The sequence below is a fragment of the Motacilla alba genome, chromosome 3, assembly GCF_015832195.1.
Source record: "Motacilla alba alba isolate MOTALB_02 chromosome 3, Motacilla_alba_V1.0_pri, whole genome shotgun sequence".
Taxonomy (NCBI): Eukaryota; Metazoa; Chordata; class Aves; order Passeriformes; family Motacillidae; genus Motacilla; species Motacilla alba.
In genome coordinates, this window is record NC_052018.1 from 63620974 (window position 1) to 63640064 (window position 19091).

The window sequence follows — 19091 nt, forward strand, 5'->3', positions numbered from 1 at the left end:
GAACCAGAGCAGGGCATGTGTAGTGGAATTTCCAAGGGGCACTTGTCTTCCAGCTCCTGCAATTAGCAATGTAGAGCACTTTTGATTTTAAAAAAAAAAAAAAAAAAAAAAAAAAAAAAAAAAAAAAAAAAAAAAAAAAGTGGGTGAGTACAATCTCTCATTTTTTCATGAGTTGGGAGACGACAGGCATAAAGGGCAGGGATGGAATAACTGTATTAATGTTAAAGCTCAGACACAGCTAAACTGAAATGATAGCAGGCTGTTAGGAGATATCCAGTTCCTGAAGAGTGTTGTGGACACTCTCTGCGCTGTTGAAGTTGCAGATGAGGGGCAGTGTCTTGTCAAACACTTGCTGGTCACTGCCCAGACTGGTTGTCTTTTCCAGCAGATAACAAAGTGTTGGATATGTACTGAGGAAGGCATTGCTGTAAGTAGTGGGAACAGTCCACACTCTGACTTTCATACCCTTTTTCAGTCTGTAACTGCTGAAACTTCCTGCACAACTGCCTGTACTTTGTGCCCTCCCCCCAGGGTAATTGTGTTGATTCAGGCTACGTACATAATATAGGGCTCGTTGTTCCAATGCCTGCGATGATTCATTTATTATCTCATCTTCAGAAGAGCTGGATTTGGCTGGCTCTAGCTTCTGTTTAGCTTTGTTGGCCAAATTCAAGGAATGTATTTAAGCAGCAGTGATTGAAACACTTGATTTGTTTTCCAGAAGACATCTGGTTAGCATTGTCAAATAAAACAGGATTTAAGTAGTTAGTCATAAAACCTCTATTATGTCTTGCTTCAAGACCCTCCAGACAGGTATGTATTTAGCCTTTGTTTTCTCAGTGCATCTGGCAGATCACTGTTCAGATGAGCAATATTAGGGTCAGACCTACTAGTCGATAATCCTCCTGAGAAGATTATGGACTTAAAATAATCTTATGTTTCATTAAAGAGCTGCAAAATAGGGAGAAACCACTTCATATTGATAATAGCTCTGGTTCAGAGAGATGTCAAGATGTGAACTCCCTACCAACTGGAAACCGTAATGAAGTAAAAGGCCATTAAAGGCTAGGAGTAGACCATATGTTTCTGGAAGGCTGTGCAGCTATAAAATCAAAAAATAGAAATCAACCTATTTTTCATTATTTTGGTTTCAGTTGTCAAGTTACTATCAGAGCTTCTGCTCATGTATCCTGCTTTTTATACTGTTACTGAATTAGTTCACCATACATCTGTTGATGGTTTTGGCCAAGTTCCATACTCCAACTGCCCTTTCTAATAAGGAATTTCAAAAAGGAAATACTCAAATGAAACAAAACAGAATTTGACCAAAAGGCTGCACTGCATGTGTTTGAAAGCTGGTCTTGTGCTGCAAAATTGGGTTACTTGGAAGCATCTAGGTGGCCTATTTTTAGGTTTAGTTTGTATAGTGCAGTGCTGAGTGTAAAAACATTAAGGGTGGTTATATGTAGATTGATTGCATGATACACATGAGCAGTGAAAGCAATTCCAGTGAAAGGGCTTAAAAGAAGACAACATTTGTTTCAAAGTAATACAGGTTTTTTTCCTAAACTAGATGGATGTGTTTTTTTAGGCAGCTATACCTGACGGATTATTGAACCCATTTCAGATCCGTGCCTTTAGTAAAAAGAATAAATTGAAACTGTTAACTCTCTGTAGCAGTTATTTAAATACTAGGTAAAGCAACTTCCATCACAAGGAATATTGAACTTCCAGTTGATTTCCTTTTTGCTGTTCTTCCTCCTTACTTTCTTAGATTTAGAATGTTATGTACTTCTTGGCAGCATTTGAGATAGCTTTACATTTAAAATGTCCTAGGAGAAAAAGCAATGATAAATCCCTTCGTATTTTTACATTAGCTGCGTTCAGTTGTCTAAGAAACAGCAAATATCGATAAAAAACACTTGAGAAAAAGCAGGGAGTGTTATTTTAATGCAAGGATCAAAGATAGAAAAGGAAGCAAATACACTGTTGTACTTAAGACATCTTGTCACCACTAAATGCAGTGTATAAGGCACTTGCAGAAATTTAAATTAACTTGAGACAAACAGTGATAATTATTTTGAGCACTCCCTAGTGACAGCTTCTTAACAAATATTATTTGTCATGGCTGTTGCATTTTGGTGCCCTTAGAAAGGTTTTCTCTATCACTAACTCATGCAGATCACCTGGGGAATTAAAGGTTGGTATTAAATGTATTTGTTTTTTAAAAGCTCCAAGAAAGAAGGGAAAGATCAACGTGTTTGCATTTACTTGACCCTGTTAACAGTATTTTGACATTTAGAGTTCCTTTTAATTTGGATCCTTCTTAAACACTTGCATCTGATGTAGACCCTTGAAAATAAATCTGTGCAATTGCTTTCCTATAATGTTGCACTTTCATGCCCCATCCTTGTGCTGCTTTAAGTGTCTGCACAGCTGAGCCCTGAAGCTGCTTGGAAGGGTGGGCTTCCCAGCCCAACTGGCCTCCAGTTACATGCTTCCCAACATTTGTGTGTGGGGGGAAGTAGACCTAGCATAAATACATTTGTTCACTTTCAGTAAAACTTCTTTGAAGTCACCATGCAGCATACTTCTCTGTCACAGTCCAGCAGCCCTGTGTTAGCATTACCTTCATCCCATTGGAGCCCAAGACATCTTTGTTTCTGGGTATCTCTAGACAGCATCTGTCCTTAAAAGCTACCTGTGTGGCTGGGCATGGCTACTTACTCATGAGATAGAATATGCAAAATAGTCTTTTAAAAAGTCTCATGGAGCTTTCAAATTCTTACTCATCAAGTATGACAGCTTTGAAGCAAACAACTAAATTTTGCTGATGATCTGTTTGTTTGTTTTGCCACTTGCCACTTTAAATGGTGCTTGTGGAAGAAATATGTTGGTACCCATGTTCACAGTGTCTGGGTTTGTCTTGGGCTTTTCTGTATGTACTGATAAAAGATATAGAAATATCAGTGTAAAACTGCATTCTGGAGCAAGGGATGGGAATATTAAGGAAGCTGGCTGGATTGGCAGAGGCTGGTACTAGCCGGAGCACCTAGATTGAGCTGTTGAGCAGGAGTTTTTTCAGCTGGGTGGCAACAGTGCTCCATCTGTTGAAATCCCTGACCCATTTGACTGGGAGTCTCAACAAAATGGTGCACTGAATATAACACAGCTGAAGTTCATGAACTTGCTTTGCAGTCAGCATTGGTTACAGTTCAGTGGTTGCACAAGTGCATCATTGCTGTGGCTTTACAACATATTTTAAAGCTTTGATATAGAAGCAGTCTCTGTGATAGTCAAGTTCTGCAGATGATACGGGGATTTATACATTTAAAGAAAACGGGACATGATCCAAGCTGAGTGAATTTTTGGGAGGAATGTAAAGTGGTAGAGGCAAGCTGTCTGCTGCATATTTAGATCCAGGGACAAAAATAGGTGCTGTATTGGAGTTAAATTGAGCTGCTTTTTTTGAAGTCATGTTTAACTTGAGATATTTGTGAGAAACAAGATTGCCTTTGTACAGCTGAGCTTTTATATAGCCTGTCTCATCTACACACAGCGAACTCTGCATTCTTAACCCCAGTTTACAAATGAGGGGAACCATAAAGAGGCACAGAGTGAAAGGTAGTAATTTCAGTTAGATTTACTAACCAAAGAAACCTTTGAACTAGGGTGTCTGTTTTAATTATAGTCCCAGGCATAATAATTCTCAACAAGCTCTTTATCTTGAAAAGTTACCTCCCTGAAATTCCCCAGTTAACTGCATAGTCAAGTATTACCTTGGTTTTATCCACGTCTTACCACACTGCTGTGAGCAAGCAGAGAGGCAGCCATGTCCTTTGAAGAGGTCCTGGTTCAATGCTCAGTGTGTGTTGGTACTTAACACCAGACCATACGACAGTCCAAAAAAAAGCACAGCTCTGGCTTTTACAGACAGCCTTTTGCTTAGTGTCCTGAGAACACCATTAGGTAGCTGGAGATTGAGCCTGTGCCCACCTCATCTGCAAAGAACTTAAATTTGTATCTAAATTAAAAATACTTTTAACTTGCAAAAGCACATCATCCTTCGAACCCTGTTAGGTTCTCTTGCCCCTCATGAGAAGGGCTTGCAGCGTTGGACCCAGCACCAGCCATTAGTAGCGTGGTGATGATGAGAGTTCAGGCATCTCAAGTTCTTCCTTAGTTGGATTTATCCTGAGATCCCTTTCTGTATATTTATATGCTGCAGGCAGTGTGTACATACCTGTTTGGACTCTGAATTTAGGAGGCACATATGTCAAATTTAGATCATGTCCTGTCTGACTGTAGGAATTAAGTCCTTGACTGGATCTAACCCAGCGTGATTTGCGCAGATGCAGCGATGCCAGCTCAGAAATCCAGGTCTTCGACACCCACGTCTGTCTGTCACAAGCCCACAAGATCTTAGTTGTCTCAGCTCCACTGGAAAAACAAACTCAAAGTCTCTAGCAAGTAAATTAAAATTATATGCAGTTACTTACCAGTGGTGAAAGTAATTTCTTTTAAAACCAGAAGTATTGATACTTTGATTATTAAGGTGGAATGTCACCTGTTAAGTAAGAGGTAGTTTTAAGCAGTTTGAGTTTACAAGACAAATGTATACTGTACTACAGTCTGTCTGGTTTTAGGTGAAATTTTGAAAAGCTACTTGTAAGAGACAGTGTTTGTAGTCGTGACTTAGGGAGGAACATGTTTTGGGGGTATTTACAGAAGAAGTTAACTACAGTGTTTGAAGACTGGGAAAAAAAAAAAGGTTTCTGACCCTGGGGAGTAGAGTGATTTTCCAGTGATATGTGCAGTGAATGGATAAATGTGTTTTAATATACTAGTCAGCAGATATATTTCTCTAGTTGACAGTTTAGCTGACTTGAGCAGTTAATAGCCTCTCCGTCGTAAGAAAAAGAAAAAAAAATACAAGTTATAACATTAAAGGCTCTGCCAAGAAGTCACCCAGACTTCAGCTGAGATAGTTTCTCAAGCATGCAGATGAAGCTGTCAGCTTGTCACATGTCCCTTCTTGCTGACAAGGAAACAGCAAGAGATGATATAAAAGTAATTGATGCCTGTGCTGATCTTTCCCCTTTCTATGTCTGTACCTGGGAGTTTTTGTTTCAGCAGCTCTGCCAGGCAGGCAGCGCATCTGCTCCTGGTCCAACTTACATTTTATTTTAATCTCTTTGGATTTTAGCAGTTAGTTGAGTTCCAGGTCCTGTTCTTGCATACAGGGCAAATTTAGGTGTTTCCTGGATATGATATTCCTGTGGTTTCATTGCTTGACCCATGCAGTGGGTTGAGTAGTTATTCCAAACTAATTTGGGCTATTAAGATGTTTGAATAACTTTGATGCCGAGTTTCTAAGTTTATACTAGTCAGTATCATGGTGCTTTAATTCTTTAATTAGTGCCTTTGCTGGTTACTAATAAATATTTAGAAATGTGGATTTTAATTTTTTAATATTAGCTTCTTCAGTGTAGGCTTGTGAGAGTGTGCCTGAGTGTGTACATGTGGATGTAGATAGGTACAGAGCTTAAGGCCTGATCCTGCAACAGTCATGTGAGCAGTGTTTGCTTACAGGAGTAATCAGAGTAATCTCATTAGGGCTAATTTAATGAGTGATGGGTGCACTTTCAGGCCTGAGACATGAAGGACTGGTCCAGGATGGTGGCATAAAGCTGTGGCTCTGTGGTCTTGCTGGGGCTTTGCCTTAGGGAGAAGTCTAAGGCTCAGACGGGCTCTAGCTGTGGAAGCCAGCACCTGGAGGCTTTTCTGGCTTTTCTCCCTGCAGACAGGTATATATGGGGCACACTAATACCGACAGGCAAGATAATTGTTTAAGAAGAAGCTTGTTATAAATAACACTTTTGCACCGTTCATTTACAGTAAGAAAAATATAAAGCACAACTTCTGAAAATAACTGAATCCATGTCGCTCTGACCAGTTCTGCTCCTGACAGGGTAATGCATTTTCCTTCATAAAAACTTCTAGATATGGCAACAAGTTTTATGGGTAGGAATCTCAGCAGGTACAAAACGTTACCAAAGTTGGTTAAACGAGAGGAAAAGAGCCAGTGCATCCGGTCCCCTCCCAGCAAACCCAGCCTTCCATCTGTCGTGGCACGGTGCAGCGTGTGGGTCTGACAAGGTAAACGTTAATCCTGCTTTACCATGGTAATACCATGTCAGACAAATTACTGAGGTATCAGTGCTGTGCCTTCTGTTCCCTCCCGTGATTTGTGCCTCAAATTATTATGTGGGCATATGATTTCAGTTGTTGGAAAAGCAGGAAATTGCCTCTGTGTTTGAGACTTGTGTGTGTGTGTTACTGACTAAGGGGCACATACAAGTTCCTGGTATGTAATAGAGAGATCTGGGCTGAGAGGCCTCAGAGATATTTTCATACACTTGACCTGACAGTCTGTCACAAGGGCCATAAGCTTTTATATGGAGAGGTTGATTTATTCACAACAGTGCTGAATTCAGTGCCGTGGCTCAAAACTCTGGTGCAGAATTGCATATGGCTGGTTAAGCCTTTGCTCTCAGTTTGCTGCAGGTTCCCCAGCTTATTCAGCAGGAGGGAAGAGAGCAGAGATGAGTGATGCACAGGACAGGTCCGCAGCACGCTTCTGTCTGATGCCAAGATTCAGCAAAAGGCTGAAATACTGAAATCGTGAGCGAATATGTGAGTGTCTGGGTATATAGCAGAGACTTGGGCATGGTTGTATTGGGCACTGACAGCTTTAACACATTTGCTTTGGTTGTGTCTCCCGAAGCCTGTTCTAATAACTGTGGAAATGATGAAGGGGCCCTTAAAAGGGCCTCAACTGCATTTCCCACGCACTTTCTTCACGCTTAACTAAAACCACCCTGTGAACAGCAAAACACAAGGAAAAATTTCAGGAAAGATTTAATTTTTTTAGGAAGGGTTTCACTTGTACCACGTAAGTGGAAAGAAATTATTATATAATCTAATGACAGTCATTTTTGAGCAATACTTCTAATACAGAGGTAGTTCTGAAATTTCATGTATCACTAATACAGAAGGAAAACAAGAGCTCATCTGTGGTTTCACCTAGCCAGAAAAGCACTTACAGGGCAACAGAAGGTGACAGCTGATGTCCTTGTGCACTTAGCCCCAGATGCAATCAGTCGCGAGATGAAGGGGAGGGAGGTAGCTTCGACTTTGGAGTTGTGGCACTACTCAGTACTACATTCACTATTTAAATGCCATTGAACACCAATTGCAGTTACCAAGGCACTAACACTTTTCCTGAGTTTCCTGGAATTAATCTTTGTGTGAGCAAAATTGGTTCATCTGAGGCGTAGTCATATTGTTGCACTTTTCAGATCAGATTCATGTGAAAATAATGATTTGGAGCTTGCCTGCAGCACGTGCTGCAGATTTGGGCTGGCGAGCACATCCTCAGGAGTGAGTGTTTGTGTCCTGCCTGATGCAGTGTCCTGGGGTTCGACTGACAGTTCTTTGGTGGAAATACGGAAACGCTGTGCACAGTTTTGTATGTTGTATAATGTGGGAAATGGCAGCCAAGAGAGTGTATGTCCCTGATTCAGCTGGTGCTAATGTATTTTCATTCTTTAAAATGAAGATTTTTAATAACTGGAACTGAATGGATCCTTCTGTTACCATGTCAGCTTCAGTACAGACATCTCTGAAATAGCATGCATAACCATAAGAACTTTTTCACTTAGTGTGTAGTGCTCTTCTCTGTTTGGGGCTGTCAGACTAGCACAACTTACTGCTCCTCTGGGTAGAAGGGAGTCTTTCCAAGAGTAAGTATCTGGAGTATTTTCTAGAGTAAGCATCTCTAGCTTTTTCTTTTTTTTTTTTTGTTTTTTTTTTTTTTTTTTTTTTTTTTTTTGTTTTTTTTTTTTGTTTTTTTTTTTTTACAAAAATAAAACCCCTATACCTGAAAAATATGAATCTAATTGCTTACAGAGTGCCATGGGCACCTCTAATAAGAGTTAGGAGATGGAGTGGAGGAGCCTCTAGCTAGAACAGTTTTTAGACAGCCAGTTTCCACCCTTGGTTTGGCAGCGACAGTACCTTCAGTCAGGTGCAATGTGTGACCTTGTGTTGTGCTCATAGGCTGTTGCAACATGAAGTAAAACATGTCTGCCTAAAGCCTCTGGTGAGATTGTTGGCCTTGGGTGCCATCCACAGTGTGTTTCCTGCTGTGCTGCAATATGTACAGTTACAGTACATAAATAGAAAAGCTGTTCTTGGGGACAAACCACCTTTTTCTTGGTTGCACCTAGCAGTGTTTGGGAATTTTGGCTTCATCAGCAATGTTGCTGCAATTACTTCTGAAGTTACATGGATTTTGTGTTGTGGACAGTGGAAGGTTGTGAGCTTGATAAGCTGACAGGTTGTTATTGGCAGTCCACTTGAACTTCTGATGGACTTGAAACCTTCAGCATTTATTTCCTTAAGTTTTTGGAGCTTTTCTGGGCTTCATGAGGTGCACTGTTCATCACCTTCACCTTCTTGGTTAGGAAAATAAAGAAGGTCAAACAATTAATATTGTTTGAGCAGCATTCATCTGTCACACTCCAGAAGAGCCTGTCGCCTCCAGAAGAGTCCTGTGACAGCTGTGATTCCACGGGAAGCCCACACTGAAGCAGGCTCCTGACAGGCCCTGGAAATCCATGGATAGAGGAGTCCAAGCAAGAGTAGATTTGTTGGCAGGACTTCTGACCCACAGTAGGTAACCCACACTGAAACAGGCTGTTCCTGAAGGACTGCACCCATGGGAGAACCACTTCTGGAGCAGTTTGTGAAGAATTGTAGCCCATGGGAAGGGGTCACATTGGAGAGTTCTTAGAGGGCTGTCTCCCAAGGAAGGAACTCCACTGAAGCAGGGGATTGACCTCCCTGAGGAGGAAGTAGTGGCTGTACAACATGATGAACTGACCATAACCCCCATTCCCCATCTTCCTGCTCTGCTGAGTGGGGAGGAGGTAGAGAATTGGGAATAAAGTTAAGCCTGGGAACGAGGGAAGGAGTGGGTGGAGTGTTTTTTCAGATTTGCTTTACTTCTCATTATCATGCTCCTATTTTATTGGTAATAAATTCAGCTAAGTCTCCTAAATCAAGACTATTTTGCCCGTGGTTTTAACTGGTGAGTGATCTGTCCTTTTCTTAGCTCATGAGTCTTTTATTGTCTTTTCTCTCTCCTACCCAGCTCTCTTCAGAGGAAGAGAGTGATAGAGCAGCTTTGGTGGGCATCTGGCATCTAGCCCAGGTCAAACTACCATAGGATTTTTTTGGGGGCATGCCATGATGTCTGATGTCAGAGAGTCTCAGGAGTGGCTGCAAAGACCCTAAGCCTTAGTCCAAAAATGGGAGGAAAAATAACTGCATTCTTATGCACCCCTTAGGTTGTATTCATGTTTGTTGGCAGTGATTAATGATTTCTCTGGAGGTAAAAGTTGCAGTGTCTAAGTTGACAACTTAGTGCGTTAACCTGTGCTACAAGTTGATGCAAGTCTTTGGGCTGTCTTGCTCTGCCACAGTCCGCTTAGCTTGTTCATTTGTAGCTGAAACCATCAAACAACCCATCAGGGTGCTCACATCTGGGAGTGTTATGTGCTGGATCTGGCTGGATCCAGTACCAAATTTGGAACGGTGATGAAGGAATTTGCTTTCCTGTGGCTGCTGACAGTCATTTTTCACCCCCCTCCTGAAGTACAGCACCAGTTTGCCAGATGTGCACAATGTCAGTGTGCTCACACATGTGGAACGGGTAAACAGGGTTACCAGCCCTCTGATCCTGAGATACAGCCATTGATTTGGATCTCAAAACCCACACAGCCACTGTTGGTCCTTGAATTGAGAGGGAAGGAACGGTTCCTGCCATACTACCCTTTTTGACACATTAGGGATACATATGTCCCGCGCCAATGGAAGTGGCTGATTGTCAGAGTGTAAGCTTGCCTCCTCAGTGTCCATGTGCAGATAGAGGGGAGTCCTTATTGTTTAAATCCTCACAGATCTGTGGTTGCTGTGGGTCAGTTAACCTGCCAGCACGAGTCCTCCAGACCTCGGTCTCAGAAGCATCTGGGCATAACAGAGGACATGTATGCTAGAGTTGCACATTGTAACTCCACCTAATCATTTGCCAGGCAAAAGCCTCTCTAAAACCTTGCCCTTGGTATAAGCTCTGCATCTTTTTTATTTTAAGGAGTATTCAGAAGATCAAGATAGGCAGACAGATGATATAATCATAGAAAGGCCTTCTCCAGCAACTGATGATAGAAGTGCTTTGTGTTGTGATAATGCCTCCGTATTGTGCAGAAATTTCAGTTCCTTAAATGGAAATACACCAAATACTTAATTTTTCTCTTGCTTTCATCATCTTTCAACAGATTCAGATATCTGTCTTGAAAGTGTAAAGCTAACTGGTCTGATGAGTTTGGTTGCTGCATCTTGAACATTTAATTTTTCCTTATGCTCTGGCGTCTGTTATTCTTTAGCACAATCACACTGAATATCAATTAGGAGACAGGAAGATGATTGTGGAAAACTTGGTGAGGGGGATGCTATGCTGACTGGAATTTTGGCTATTGTGAGTGGGGATGCATGTCTGCTCTGAATGCTCTCTAAACTTTAGAAACTCTGTAGTATTAAACTACGTGTGCTGTGCAGCAACACAAGATTTTTGAGATCCCTGTGATTTGCATTCCTCTCTCCAAAATCACAGTAAATGGTCTCTTCCAAGGACAGGAAGACAAGACAAGTGGTCAGTGCCAAAGTTATTTAGCAGATGGTGCTTGAGTAGTGAGCAACATCATCATCATTTCAAGTGTAAGGCATATAATAGATGTCTACCGGCCTGGCAAATGAGACCCCTGGAGTTACTCGCATGCATCCGTCTCCCATCCTGCGAGATGCTGCCATCTGTCAGGACACCGAGCCAGGCCTCACTTAAATAAAGAAATTGATTTCCCCCTTCTTTCAAAGCACTTGCCATTGCCTGGGTTAATACGCTATGTGTGGGCTTACGTATGTCACACATGTGAGGGAGGAGGAAATATAGATACAAATATGAGGAACACGCCCTTGGGTTCTGTCACTTGGGGCAGACAATGTTAATGCATGGTAAACCTTTTCAGAAAAACATTCAGAACTTAAACGCCATTGAACACCAAGCATAAGCAGTAATGGCTCTGCCATGATTTAACCTCCTATTTCTCTTTCTTTTGGCAGAGTGTGACAAGCTGCGGAGGGATGGCTACCGGAGCTCGCAGTATTACTCTCAGGGCCCCACCTTCTCCTCGTCCTCCAGTGCAATCTGTGGAAGTTACCAGGATGATTATGAAGAAATTGAACAAAAGGTAAGGGTGGGGGGAAAAGTACTGGAAAAAATACTTGTGTGGTGCAGTTTAATTGCCTGCCATAACACTGTTCAGATAAGGCAGGATTTTTAGAGGATCACAAAGATGTTTATTTCTTTGAATTGCAGTGACAGTAGTTTATCTGACTTTCATGATGTCTTAAAACTCCCAATTCTATCCATGCAGTGATACAAAGTTCCCACTGGCATGTTCAGAGTGTGAAAGAAGGGGTTTGGTAATGTTCTGGAGGGAAGACCCCAGCAAGGCTAGCTGCTAAGTAGCAGGAAGAGCTATTCAGCAGCCATCAGCATACTTGAATTGTAGCTTGGATAGGTACGCACTTTGAATTGCTAATAGAGGTGGTTATTCAGTTAGGTAGGGGCTTTGTCCTAATGCATCACAACTGTTTGGTAAAGGCAGAAAATCCAGAAAATGAAGATTGTCCACTTAGTGGACAGTCAGTTTGTTTGTTGCCAACTTAGTGGACAATCAGTTTGTTTCAGTTTACTTCATGATTTTTGTGCTTATAGCCCCACATCTCAACTCTTAGAATCTAGAAACAAATAAAGAGAAGGAACAGTTGATCACAAGTTTCAAGAAAGTTTTGAAGCCATATTGCTTTGTACATCAATTTATATAGATTTCAATTACAGAACTAGTAAGTTGTGCTATTGTTCTGAAGAAGAAAAGTTCTGCTCTCCTGTCTTTGTCCTGTTGTGTGTGTGGGCTCTAAAGGAAAAGCTGACTGTGGTGTAGTGGTTTAGGATGTTACTGCTGGGGTGTGTGCCTGCCTAAAACTGAAATGCCAGAGCTCCTAGCATTTTCAAGATAGATATTCTAGAATACGTTGCCAAAAACAGCTCTTGCTTTGAGAGTGGGAGGATATCCTTGATTGTAGCGCAGTTGAATTTCTTTGAATTGTTACTAAACCATCTGTCCCTCCGGTAGTATGGACCAAATAACTTTTATCAGCGAAATGTGCAGACCCTGAGAATGCACTTTAATAGGTGCAGTGTTTTGAGTTTTATCCTCCATGGGTTTTAGTCACATAAGAGGTGTTGTGGAATATGCAGAGTCTCTTGTCCAGGTGGTGATTGCGTTTTATCTGTGTATTGGCAGGGAATGTCAGAGCATCTTGTTTAGCTGTGTGTGGTATGTACTGGCAGTGAGCCGAGAATGTAAAGCACATTCATACTGTGGAATACATTATAATGGTGATTTGCAAAACCTTGCTGAGATCACTGGAACTATGCTTTCCAGTGGGGAAAGTATTAACACCTTGCTTGTTGCTATTAATGTACTGCACATAAATGCATACATATATGCCATCGACTTGTCCTGGCCAGTGCTGTGCAGCATATTACCACCTGCACATGTAAAACTAACGTAACATTTAAAAATATAAATGCACTTTTCTTTAAACAATTTGCATGAAAGTATATAAGCATGGGTGGGGATTCTTGGAGACTGAGAGCTGTCATCCTTTCTTGTTTAAGGGTTTTTTGAGTGTTAACATAATGTGTTACTAACAATTTCTGTGCATTCTGGAGAAAATTAATGTAACTAAGTATGCTTTAAATATAGGATAGCACCTCCATTTCAAATCGGAATAGGTTCCTTTAAATATTGTAGCTGAAAGGATGATTCAGAGCTGTAGAGAAAGATAGCTGCCAAACTGACAGTCTTGGCTGTTACTGATTATCTCAGAACCTTAGCCTTAACCCTGCCACTCTTGTTTCCAGCTCACAAAGACATAAATTTCTTGTAAACTGTAGCATGATTCTCCATTAATATTGTATAACTTTCTTTTGTGGAATTTTTTGACCAGCATCTCTGTTTAATTGGCACTTTTTTTTTTTTAATGCTGTAAATGTTTAATCTTTCTATAGAAGATTGTTTACTTCCTTTAGAATGTTTACCACAACAAATTTCTGACCTTGAATTATTGTCCTACTGGTAAAGAGCCAAGTAATTCTTATAAGTCTTATGCCTTGAGGGGGTCATACTTCAGCTGTCAGGAGAGTTCTTCGGTAACAGTGTGGAACTGGGGTCACCAAAAATCCTGTGATTCAAAATGTGAACTCCTTATCACTAGATGAAAGCTTTGTTATCTATTCAAAGCAAAAAAGCCAACATTTAAATTCTGTGTATGCAGTATTTAATAATTGAAATTCAAGAACAGCAAAATAATGATGGGTGGATGAATACCTCTTTAGTGTTCATAAACTTCTTGGTTGATATAATTGCCAACTTACAGTAAAAAAGAGTGGGCGATATCACAAAGGAAACCAGCTTTCCCTGTTACTTTTAGTCTGCTTCTAAAAATAAAAACCATAGTTAGATATTCTGCTTGTCTGTCTACAACAGAGACAATATGAAACCATTGTTAGGTGTCGATCCATAAGCATTTTCAGGTTTTGTGGAGGTGGATGTCTGTCAGCAGAGGGTAATAGTCACACCACCAAGCACATTGGTTCAAGCATCTTAGGAAATGTCTAAGATAAGCAGATCGTGTGCTTTTCGAAAGGAAAACCACTAAGGAGAAGCAGGCCCAAAGCAAAAATGAACAAACAAAATTAGAAAACATAGAAAGCTGGAGTCTCTGAGTGGAAGTTGATATAAAATTGTTTGGATTTTAATGTTGATTCTTACAAATTAGATTAATGGAGCACAGGCCAAGCTCCAGTGTAGTACTGATCCTAATTGAGTTTGTTGGTGATTAAATTGGTTTACCTAGATTTTACATCTCAATACTGTGACCAGTCTTCTCCTTTCTTGTATCTACATACTGCTGTTGGTGAGACAACTTGGGAGCTATTCTTGTCCTTCAGTATTACTCTGTTTTACCAGTGTGAAAGATGTTTTGAAATGTTACATTCAAACTCCAGTTCTCCTTATGTTCTGAAATGTATGCGTGTGTATATTAACTGTATTTGTCTTTTGTGTGTTTTTTTTCTTACTCCTTTTTCTTTCCCTTTTTACCACTCATTCTCTTTGTTTCTTTTTGTCTCACTCAACAGTCTAGTCTGTTAGACTGCATCTCTCAGTCTTGCATTAGCGCCTGCTGTAACTTGGTTCCCTGGAGCAACAAGGTACTTTGCCCACAAGTGGGACCATCCAGCTGCCATATCTGCAGCTTGATGTTACCTGTAGTATTTAGCATATATGCAGTCTTATTCTGCTCTTAGCCTTCAGTCCTTACCTGCTGCTTTTTTCTGCTTAGAAAAAAAAGCAATTAAAAAAAGAAGAGTTCCATGCCACGTTTGTTTCTTCTGTGTTCCTCTGTACTCCTTTTTGTCTGCAGTACAGTGTCCTGTATTTACATGGTTGACAGAATTTTTTATTCCCTTTTTTGTCTATTAACATTTGTCTCCTTTGAAACCCCTCCCCAAATGGATGCTGTCCATATTGTAAATAAAACTTAATAGGCTGCTTCATTGGTTTTTAATTAGCCAAGGAAAAACTCTACTAATTTGGAGGAATGTGTCTTTCTTGAATGATAAATGTGAACTACAGAGAATACCTGCTCCCAAGCATGCAGTATTGCATTTATTCCATTTATGAAAATGTTTATGCACCCAAAACTCATGGTGTTTTTCCCTACATCATGTCATTTGGCTTATGAACTTTGCTTTAATAGTTATGCTTTGGGTGAAGAAACACTTACTTCCCTTATTGGGGGATAGGGGGTGTGGGATAGGGTGAGAGTATATTTTTGCCACTGTGATTGGAACTATCTCTCCAATATCTGCACGAAACCGTTTAGTATCTTAAGTGAAAACAAGTGCACTAACTGTATTGATTTGAGGAAGTCTAAACTTTACTTGCTGCTAAGAGGAGGTAAAGTTGGGCACTTCAGTTTTGGAGGTGGGAATGCCTAAAAAAGCCCCGAGGTGTAAGATCTGGCAGAGCTGAAGGTACCTCTGGGTGGTGGTGTCCTCAGGTGGCCTCCCTGCCCCCCTGCTGCCAGTTGCATGGCACTGCTGTTGTAAGCAGCACATGTATTTTATACCATTTACAGGGGTTTGGTTTTTTATAATACTGTGCCATTTATTGAGCTCATAATACATGAAATGCCAAAGCATAAGGAAGTGAGTACAGAAAATTTAGAACAAAGAAAAGAGGGTAATTCTTCACTCATCGCATACTCAGACTGTGCATGGTAAGGGGTAAATTGTGGATGCTGAAAGTTTACATGAGTTTAGAAAACAGCTGGATGTGTTCTTGAAGGGCAAGGACTCCATCCAATGCTGAGAGAATATTCAGGAAAAAGTGTCTGCTCTGTGCATCCTCAGATTTAAATTTTCCTTCGATACAATTCATTGGTCTTTATCTTAAGGCAGATACTAGATAGGCTTTTAGAGCTCCAAACAGTACAGATCTTCTTGTGGTTTTTATCCCATCACAACAGAGTAGAGGAAGAAGAAAAGAACATTTCTGCAGTGCTTGTTAAGGTGATAATTTGTTTGATAGTCAGTAATTTCACTGACAAAAAATTCTTTCCTTACTGAGACACAATGAAGGTTATGAAGTGAACAGTTTAGTAAGATAGCAGTGCTGGCTAGTGCAACTGGAGATCTGTGTGTAGAAGTAATAAAATAGAATATTATGTGAAAACTGTGGGAACTAGAGACCTTGGTCTAGAGGATGCCAAATAGAGTCTAATGACTAATTCATCTAAAGTGTAAATTCATGTAAATTTATAATGTGGCAGTGTTCCATGAGACAGTGTGAAACCCCAGGGTTGAATTAGGCATGTGAAGTACCATTCTTAGTTGGCTAGATTTGGGTCTTGGGTTTCTTTTCCCTGTTACTGATTGTCTTGATCCCTTGGTGTTGGAAAAATGGCTCTTGAAACCATCAAACCTAGTAAAACACTGGAGGCAGAAATAGGATGTTGGCAAATATAATAGACAGCTGAACTCGTATGGCTGCTGTCTGCAGCACTGATTATTTTTTAAATTTATTTTGTTTTTCTGATAAATTGATTTTAGAAGTGATTTTAGTAGACAGTAGGATAAATGGCATGACTAGAAGTTTGAAGTCTCTTTGCTAAAAAGTAAAATTTGTATGGTTTAAGTTCTCCTGGAAGTTCCATCTTTTTTTTAGATACTGTAGTATAAACCCCTGTTATATAAAAAGGATTTAAAATAAACAGATTATTTAGGCAGAGAGTGGTGCAAGATACATAGCATAAACTCATTTGTCATCTGGGACCTCTCAAATAGCATGAAAGTGCTGAGATAGTGAAACTCTTTTGTTGTATCTCAGCAGCTGAGTTGGCTGGGGGACAATATGTCAACAAGGCGTCAGAGAGGCTCCAGCTTACTGAGCCATATAGCTCTATAGGATATTTATAGGCCATTTTTCTCCTGGATTCTTATTTTAACTCCCAATTGAAGGTTCATGCTTTCCCCCCTAGTGCATGTTTGTGGAAATACTGCAAGGTCCAAGGCTGCTGCTTTCACACCCCACCTTTACCCCTTACCATGTCCATGAAAAAGAACAAATTCCAACAGATTTTCCTGTGGAGATGAGTGTAACAACCCATTCCAGGGATTTGGGCATTTAAGACTAGCAGTAAAGTTATTATGACTCAGAGATGCTTTAAAAATGGGACAACTTACGAACATAGAGTTTATGATCAGCTATGCCTCATTCTACTTCCAGTGTAGAGAAGTGTACTACTACATTCTACTTCAGTGTAGACCTGACTGGAGAAGACATTCCTGTCACACAGGAGCAATTCACTGCATCTTCCAGCGAGCTTCTGTGCTGTAAATCTGGGAATGTTTGCTAAAAAGATGCAAATCTCATTTTCATCCTGATTAAAGAAATGAATAATTTCTGTCTGAAGAAGGCTGAAAGATGAGTTGCTGCCTTCCTCTGCATGTAATAAAGCTGTGCACAGCTTTGTCATGCATATACCATTATCACTGAGAATACTTTGGAAGAAAGGATATAAGTAGAGACAGTCATGTTTCTTCAGGATTCATGGAAAATGTACCTACAGTTGAAATGTGAACACTTATGCCTACACCCAAAAGCAATTCCATCTTTTCTACTGAATTATTTTGTAGAAATACGCACGTGTGTCCTGTGGCAGGAGGTTGTTCTCACTGACACTGCTTTGAACTCAACTGCACCATTGGGTTTTCAGTTGCTTCTCATTGGTTATATACTCATATAACCTGACTTACTTCTGTCTGTCTTACTCCGTCTGTCCCAAATTTTCTCAGCTTCTAATTCTACAAAATTTCTGATTGATGTTTCACATTCTTTGAATAATTAGGATTCCTTTGTAGCGGATGCTTCACTTCTTCAGTTTTTCTGTTCGTGTACTATAACAAAAAACCCGTTCTGCTTGGCTTGGGTAATTTCTTTGAAAAGGAAGGATGGCTTTGTAACCAGTATCTCTGCCACTTAACATACTGGAGTAGCCCTTAGAGACTGCTGCATGACAGCTGAGACCTGGCACTGAACTGCAGTCTGAAGGTGACACTGATGCTGATAGTATCAAGCGAGCAGTCTATTTGAAGGTCACTGGTGCTCATCTTCATCCCAAACAAACTGCAAAATTATGCTTGAGGTGTCTCCCTTGGTCTCCCTGATTCAGGTGGAGAAAAGATCATTGTAGAACAGGGAAATCTACACTTCTTTGCCTCAACCCTTGCTTACTCATTCAAGTGCATATACACATGCCTGCTGTGGCAGATGGGCTTTCACCCCCTGCCATGCTCCTTACAAACCCTTTCTCTCTCTCTCAGTCACTTTTTAAACCTTACTGGGGGAAGCATGGGCTGGAGGCAGCTTTCCCTTCTTCAATGGCATTCCTGTCCCAGATTTCTTAAGTTAATGAAGGTGTTTACGAATTTGGGTAATTTGAGGTGGGAAAATCCTTGTGTTTGTAAGTACGTATGTATGTGCCCACACTGTATATGTGTGTAAACAGTGTATGGACACACTCTCAAAAAAAAAGACAAGCACATCATATTATTACTTGGATTTAGAGCCTTTTAGAAACAGCAGAGGCCTAAAAAAATGCTCATGTCCTCCAAGAAGATTGTATTGATAGAACTGCCAGGACTTTCACTGGGCTGAACCCTTACCTACAGAGCAGTATCTATCCCTTCCACAGCCTCTGTAGGAAAAAAATTCAAGGCTGTCAGAAATTGATTATTTCCTTGAAGAAAAGCTCCCATGTTTTGAAGTGTGGTTCCAAACCACAGAATAATATTAGTAATGGTTTTGTTGCCTGAAATGTTTTCTTAGTGTTGCTTGAAGAGGTTTTACTTTTCTTTTACTTTTTACATGGAAGTTGCTTTTATTTTTATTTTCTATTTAATAAAGTGTTGGACTCTGTCCTAAAGAATATAGAGTCAAAGCATGACAGAATAAATAAATGGTTATTTATTTATAAACAGTGGGAATTCTTCATAATAACAGGAAAAAAATTAAAACCAGTAATGATAAACAGAAGTTGCAGCACAATTTGGGCATGTCTTTTGTATAGCACTCAGCTTCAAGAGAAAACAGATCACTTAGACTGAACACCCACAATAATAGAAAATCCATCTGTTACAAATAGCTGTGATGTTTCCTTCCATGCCTGTGCAGCAATGAGGGGGGGAAGAGGCAGTGGCCCACTACTGACAACCCTGTTCTGAGTAGTATTTGACTTTCCAAAGGGAGAGAGTAATAAAGAAAAGAGAGGGGTAATTC

General features: G+C 40.4%; 1 protein-coding gene across 13 annotated transcripts in view; it reads left to right on the forward strand.

The window, feature by feature from the left end:
• Positions 1-19091, forward strand: part of NHSL1 (NHS like 1) — a 176929-nt gene that overhangs the window by 131937 nt on the left and 25901 nt on the right. For 9 of the 13 annotated variants that reach the window (XM_038130383.1, XM_038130370.1, XM_038130371.1 and 6 more), the window contains exons 3-4: positions 11242-11369; positions 14390-14461. In XM_038130383.1, coding sequence (XP_037986311.1) covers positions 11242-11369; positions 14390-14461 — 200 coding nt within the window. The remainder of the gene's footprint in view (positions 1-11241; positions 11370-14389; positions 14462-19091) is intronic. The other 4 variants (XM_038130372.1, XM_038130373.1, XM_038130381.1 and 1 more) reach the window with 1 other exon arrangement.